General features: G+C 46.7%; 1 protein-coding gene across 4 annotated transcripts in view; it reads right to left on the bottom strand.

Annotated features, from left to right (window-relative positions):
• The window catches only part of atp11c (ATPase phospholipid transporting 11C (ATP11C blood group)), a 39,300-nt gene extending 33,160 nt beyond the window's left edge, over window positions 1-6,140 (bottom strand). For all 4 annotated transcript variants that reach the window (XM_083686735.1, XM_083686737.1, XM_083686738.1 and 1 more), the window contains exon 1: window positions 5,620-6,140. In XM_083686735.1, the coding sequence (XP_083542861.1) occupies window positions 5,620-5,646 (27 nt within the window). In that variant the 5' untranslated portion in view covers window positions 5,647-6,140. The remainder of the gene's footprint in view (window positions 1-5,619) is intronic.
• Window positions 6,141-7,535: the final 1,395 nt, after the last annotated feature.

The raw sequence follows: 7,535 nt of genomic DNA, 5'->3' as shown, positions 1-7,535 counted from the left end.
ATACCAATCGTCAAAATGTGCCATCTGTCTTTCCCCTTCAGTCCCAATCAAAACCTCTCACTTGAGGCTGGGACCTATTTGTCCAACAGTTCACATTCCCAGTTTTGAACGTTTAGTTATTTTTGTCACTAATTCATAGTGCTCCCGGCCTTTTCAACAGAGGCAGAACTGATTGAAGAAGGCAAGGCACCTCTTAGTCAACTCAACCTCCCTGCAGCCTGAGCTACAGTCCACAGACCTCCAGCCCAGTAGCCTTCCTGAGTACAGGGGGGGGGGGGAGACATCAGTGAATTATTCTCCAGGGTCTTAAGAGAAAATCTCCACACTTCATATTTAAAGACCGGGAAAAGGGAGCATATTTCAAGCAGCACCAGTCACACTTTAATCTATAATTAAAGACTTGAATTTAAAGTAGCATGGCCATTACTGGAGTATGGTTTTCCCCATGCAGACTGAGGGGGGGGGGTGGCAGGAGGCTGGTTCAGGTGCACTACTACAGTATAATGCAGGGTGTGCACCTTCTCGTTTGCTCGACTGTGCTGGCTATGACTAAACTAACCTGCTCACCAGCGCGGTGGCTTTCATCCCGTCTCCGTGGCGAGGAGAGGAGAGGAGAGGAGAGGAGAGGGAGCCATGCGATATGGCGGGATGGAGAATATTTGCATCTAAATGCTGACAAGCTTAAAAAATCTGCATCTCGGCTGCAGCGCTTCTGATGTCATTATCTTTTATAATGCACCAAGCTATGCTGACTGTAACTGCCATTCAATTAATTATCCTAAGTTGCATTTAGGGGGGTGGGGGGGGGCAGTTTTATCAACAAAAATCAATGGCTCCTTCCTTCCTTCCTTCCTTCCGTCCTTCCGTCCTCCGTGCTGAGGCCATGCTTGGTTGGAGCGGGGGGCTCTGCCTTCCCTACCACTCATTCGTGACCACAGTTAAGAGACTCATTTTTCTCCCTGTGGCTGAATGATGCCGGCCTGCCCCAGCATGAGTTTGCTGTGGAGGTAATCATCATGGGCTGTTGTTTAACTGGGCTCTGCTCGAGTGTGTGTGTGTGTGTGTGTGTGTGTGTCAGCATCTTCTTGTTAAATGTTAGCTAGGAGGCTGAGGTTCCTGTGTCAGCGAGTATTGTTTCAAGTGGTAAAAAAGTGATATTGAAAACTAGGATGACGACACATTTGTGCTGCTTGTTCCCCCTCCCCCCCCCCGCCGCCACCCGCCCACCGCCACCCACCCACCCACCCTCTCCTCAGACAAGCATGCATAGGCAAAAACATATTCCCACACATCTATTCCCATCTCATGCGAACGCTCCCTGGGTGACGCTGGAGCAGGACACAGGGAAATCTCTGGATGAGCCTTTATAAATATATGGATGACGAGAACGCGTTTTAAGTGCCGGTGGCCTGACGACGGCGCACGTGGCAGCAGAGGAGGAGCGTTGTGTGGAGAATTTAAAATACATGAAGTGGAGTTGAATAATTTAAAGCTACAAACTGAGAATTCAGGCTCGTTTTTTTTTTTTTTTTTTAAGACGGAGATGGAAAAATCGCCACAAAAAGCAACTACGCACCTACGGTTGTCAACCACTCTCTCTCCTCCTCCTCCTCCTCCTCCTCCTCCTCCAACCCCCTCCATTTCCAGAGTGCACAAGGAGGTTAAAACAGGTAAAACTACCCCCCCCCACCCTCCATTTCCTTGGGTTCAGTCACGCAGGTGCCCCATCAGCCTGTCCCATCAGCCTGTCCCATCAGCTAACCACAGTTTATCCCCCTCACACACCACCTCCACAGTTTATCCCCCTCACACACCACCTCCACAGTTTATCCCCCTCACACACCACCTCCACAGTCCCACCTCATTCTAAATGTATTTATTATCCTGCTGTGTGGTGCAGATGAGCTCTTGTGGCTGGGCTTTCATTACTGGGTCGAGAGAGAGAGAGAGAGAGAGAGAGAGAGAGAGAGAGAGAGAGAGAGAGATGAGAGAGAGAGAGAGAGAGAGAGAGAGAGTCAGAGTAAGCACTTCTGTCCGCCAGCCAGTTCGGGGCACAAGACTAATGGCGGCAAAACGGAGCACATTTCTAATCAATACGCAGCTCTCCTGATGAAACGGCCCTGATAAATCACACGGCAGGGCAGGCCTTGTATGGACTGTGGCCTCTCAATGCACTCTCAACCCCCCGCCCCCAACCCCCCACCCCCCCACGGAGAGCCACAGTCTGACGCTTCTCGTCCCTGTCATCACCTGGCAGTGGCTACTGTAACTCTGTAACAGGTGGTGAAGACCATTAGCAATGATGCCATCTAACAGCACGTTGGGAAGATGGACCTTAATGCTGACTGTCAGTAAAGACCAGGCTGAATGTGCCATTAAGAGTGTCTCAAACCAGGCGCCTCAGCAGGGAGACAGGACAGCAGTGGAGTGGAGGGAGCTTTTTACTGGCTGCTTAAAAATGGACCCAAGTAGCTCGCAGGGACCCTATGGACACACATAGGGCAGATGGTGCTGTCAAAGCTTAACAAATACAACTTCTGCTACGGCTGACAAGAAAGAAGAAAATATCTCCCACCGAAGAACCATAACTGAACAGTTTTTTTTTTAAACGCAAGAGACTGCAGTTAGTGATGGCTGTTTATGTGTAAAGAGGATCATGGGAAAATATGTGTGTGTGTGTGTGTGTGTGTGTGTGTTGACTGTGGATGGTCTCGGTAGACTGGAGAGACAGGTTCACAGCGCCCAGGGGCTTTCACAATCTGTTTGACATGCACACCTGCATAAAAAGGCCTGATACGAGACAATATCCCCTGCCAGGCAAGGGCCTGCTTATTAGCACTTAGGTTACAGCAGGACTGAGACAGGCAAGCCCCTGCACAGTCAGTGTGTCAACCTGCAGCAGGATGGACAGACTGAGGACAGAGAGAGAGAGAGAGAGGAGAGAGAAAGAGAGGAGAGAGAGAGAGAGAGAGAGAGAGAGGGAGAGAGAGGGAGAGGGAGAGCGAGAGTAAGCATGTTGCATCCAAGATAGTGTTGCATCCTGAGCATGTCTGAAAGCACTCAAACAACCCCGCTGAAAATACTTGCACCTGCACCAGCCCATCCGATTAGATGGACCTCAAACCACAACCGAGATAGGTGGTGTGAACTGGGGGAACGAAACTGCTTTCACTCTCACATCAAACGGTTGCAGTGTTGTTGTTTTTTTGGTCCGAGCCACCGAGTGTTAACACAGCCAGGCGGTGAGCCCGACGAGCTCCGTCGTTAGATCTCTTCAGGGGTGGACTTCAAACGCCTGCATCACTATGATGTTCCCTAAGAGAACATCAGAGCCTGCACTAAAGTTGCGTCTATTTTCTATTTTGACGGACTAAATTGAACTTTTCGGTAAAAGAGGAGGGGAAAAAAAACCCATCATAGTGTATCTGGGGTAACAGCCCTGTGGAGTGTTTACGTAACACAATCTAAATGAAACGCTCCAGAAGAAAAAGCTTGTGATTTTCTAACTGCTTCAAATGCATGTTTCATGAATGAAAAACTCAGACCGCAACAACAGGATCATCGCTTTGGAACATATCATTTTCACGAAATACTGTTTGATCTTAAACCTGCTCATGACAGACCTAGCTGCACAGACATCACAGAGATAGAGAGAGAGAGAGAGAGAGAGAGAGAGAGATGGAGAGTAGCATTGTTGACTCCACCGACCCACCCTGTAGGAGCACTGGACAGGCGGCCACCATAGAACAGGAAAGGTAACTACTGGGGACCAGACTGGCGGATGGAATGCCTTTGTGTCCATCCATGATATTGTTCCCCCCCGCAGTCAGTGGCAGGGTTTTCCAAAATGAAGACTATCACATTTCCGCCAGGCTCCACCTCTCGCAGATCACGCTGCCTGATGCCTTCAAGGCCATGAGAGAACATCAAAGACCGCTCCGCGATTGTGCATTCCTGTCAGAGCATTCCAACCTCTGGAGCTTCCCTCTGCCTGCCTGACGCAAAGCCCAGCACCACCCACTGCCACTGCCATCTTTAATGACTTTCCAAAGACACTCAGGGTTTCAGCGGCACAGTCAGAACATCATAAGGAGAGTGAAGCTCATGATTCCTCCTCAAACCCCCTCTCCCTCCCTCTCCCTCTCCTTCTCCCTCTCCCTCTCTCTCTGCTAAGGGAGGGTGGCGAAAATGTAGAGGCAGAAAGCTAGAGCCTAAGATAACTGCACAATGCGCATCAATGACAGTGTGGCTGGCTGCTCCACACAAAATGTTATTTACAGCTCACACAAAAAAGAAATTACAGGAGCACACAGCTCCGGAGGCAGGAGGAATACGCTGACCTGGCAACACTTAAACAGAGGGCTGGGAAGAGGGTCAGGCTGCATAATTATTATATGGCTCTTCCTCATTCACTGGCGGTATCTATACTGCTCACATTGACTCTGGAGGATTCAACGTAATGGTGACAACAGGTTACTGGAGGGTAGGACTATAAAAAGGCAGTAAAATGGTTCAGCGTTCATTTACGGGGTCTTCTGACGGTGCCTGTGGACAGAGGCTCGGTCCAGGTCTCATTCTTTCATGGGAGCCCATCAACTCCCAATGATTTAATGACTGTAAAACCTCTAATGGGCAGAATGAAAAGTATGGCTGAAATTCACTGACAATCATGAAGTGTTGCAATGAAGACTGATGAGCGACTTTCATCCCCCTAAAATAACAGGAGCCCAAAATAGCTGGACTAGATAGTGCATCTCTCTCTACTGCACCACAATCACAAACAGGAACAACAACTTGCAGATATGAACGACAGAGATCAAGATAAAACAGTCGACTCAACTTTTTTGAGAAAAGGCTGAAGTTATAGGCTGAAGTTGAAAGCACTGTACTACCCTTAACTTCACCCCCTGACACAAGGTCCTCACAGTTGAAGGAGGTAAACATCGAGTATCTTTGATGTACAAGTCATACTGAAGTACAAGTCATACAGAAGTACAAGTCCTACAGAAGTACAAGTCCTACAGAAGTACAAGTCCTACAGAAGTACAAGTCCTACAGAAGTACAAGCCCTGCCAGAACACACGTCCAGCATCCGGCAGTGGCCTTATTTGCATTGAAATTGCGCGTGACTCATCCAGCAGCGCTCGCGGTCGGCTACCAGGAACTTAGCTAGCAGAGAATAGTTGGCAGCTTTCTGTGGTCAGCTGGAACACTTCGTTTCGTTACTACACATGTATAACACAATACATCAATGAAATACAGGTTATATCAGCCTAGAAATCATTAGCTGTAACATTCACATTTTTACCAACATTTACTCAATTAGAAAGCTACTAGCTGACCGTTATGGAAATTCTACTAGCTGCTAGCATGCTTTCATTATGGGCAGCAAAGCTGAATAGTGTCATTACTCATCAACTAGTCTGAGAGCGCGTTTATATGAGTAAATGTTGCGACAGATTTAGCAAGATGCGGCTGATTCATATAAGTAAGTGACTATTCTCGACTGCATTAGTCTGGTTACCCAACATGCCGCATAAGTGTGGATGGGACCGTACTACCAGTACTAGCAGTCGCCGGGCGGCGGGCTGGCTAGCCATGTGATGCTGTCATACATACCAAGCGGTTCAGTCTTCTCCGGAGCATACTGCAGCGTTTCACGTCTTCTTTGGTATCTGGAGACACCGACAAACTAGTTCCGTTTCAACCAGCTAACTTACAGGCTCTCTTTGAGCTTTTCTGATGAGTAACTTTGCATGTATCTTTTAGTAAGCTATCTAGCTCTCTAGCTATCTATGTTCTACCCTAGTCCTCCTAGCTATATGGAATGCCGCAGCAATGCTACATTGTTTCCATTTCGTTTGAATTCGATTTCTTCTAACCATTCGCATTCTCTCCCTCTTCAATATTTTCCGCGTTGCGGTGTGCGGGGCTAGTCGTGCTTCCCCGGGCACCGGGCTGGAGTAGTCCGCGACATCCTTTACTATGCCCTGTTGCTGTGTCTTTCAGGAGGGTTCGTCGCATGCGAGACAACTCGCTGCGCCGGTCACACAAAAACTGTAGGCGACAGAAAAAAAGTTCAATTTCAACTCATACACAAGTGGCTGTGTTCTAAACCCCCGCCCCTTATCTAGCTCATCCTTCTGTCAAACAGTTCTGACTCTATCCACTACCCACCAACTACCCACCGACGCGCCAACGTTCACAAGCTCCGCCCGGTTCCCGTTGAAGGTGCGGTGAGTTTCTTGTGGCGTTATGGGAGCTGTAGTCACTACTACATTATTACTACATTATGCCAGTCCGTCCTCCTTTTGCGCCACATGCATGATAACATAGATCATGATCAGAAAGTTATACCGTTACTCTACCTTTTAATCCATTTTGCTTAGACTTTGTTTTTGTAAAACTACCCATTCCAAGAGGTTGTTCACAGCCAATATGGCAATGTGAAACCGTTGCTGGCTTTATATAATATAACTACGTTTGTGGCCATAGAGTTATACTGTTCATATATCGATGCTTGTTACCATACTGTAATGACCAAGGAACCTGCTTAATTGTGAAAGCTGATGTACATTAATTTAGTATAGCCTAGGCCCACATAAATGAGACCGATCAGGTTGTTTGTGGAGTCGACCCAGTAACCACTTAATAAACAACAAATAGGTAGGAAAGTGGTAAGGCACAATATGAACAACAAAACGTTAATTTCAAAACGTCTCTATTTACCAAGACCGATCCAATAGGCTCAGGTGACAAGTGAGCAGATATTAGGTGTTGTGGTTAACCAAATAAAAAATGAAAACAGTATTTTTCGTTCTATTTATAATCATTGATTATGATTTACAGCACCACTGGTGATAGATGGGCCTGTGGTACTACAGAGTGGTAATCAATGCGGTAAATTCGCATTTCCCTTGCCCTGGCCAAGATCGGGATATCCGTTTGGTTCTACCTCCCCTATGTGGCGTTATAATGAGTTGCAATTAAGTGCGCTGACTGGATTACTGCGTAGAAAGGAACAGTCTCCCTAATTCCCACAATTCAACTTTAACATGTGTAGACTGACTCCACTTAAATAACTTAGATTCAGATTGTTGATACTATGTAGACTTTTTAAACTATAAGCATTTTAGGTTGCATTAATTAACATGGGTTGCTATGAGGACCATTGGTTTCCAGTATGATACACTTTAACATGCATCTCCTCTTTCATCTTTTAAGCTTCATATCTCCTAATGTTATGTATCCATCTATACATCCTCTCTGTCTATGTATGTATGTATGTATGTATGTATGTATGTATGTATGTATGTATGTATGTATGTATGTATGTCTGTATGTATGTATGTATGTATGTGTCTGTCTGTCTGTCTGCCTGTCTGTCTGTCTGTCTGTCTGTCTGTCTGTCTGTCTGTCTGTCTGTCTGTCTGTCTGTCTGTCTATCTATCTATCTATCTATCTATCTATCTATCTATCTATCCTATAACCTTCCCTCATCTATCTGGCTATCCTACCCTTTGACCATGTTGTAT

Source organism: Argentina silus, assembly GCF_951799395.1.
Source record: "Argentina silus genome assembly, chromosome: 15".
NCBI classification, from domain to species: Eukaryota; Metazoa; Chordata; class Actinopteri; order Argentiniformes; family Argentinidae; genus Argentina; species Argentina silus.
This window is presented reverse-complemented; position numbering and strand designations above follow the sequence as displayed.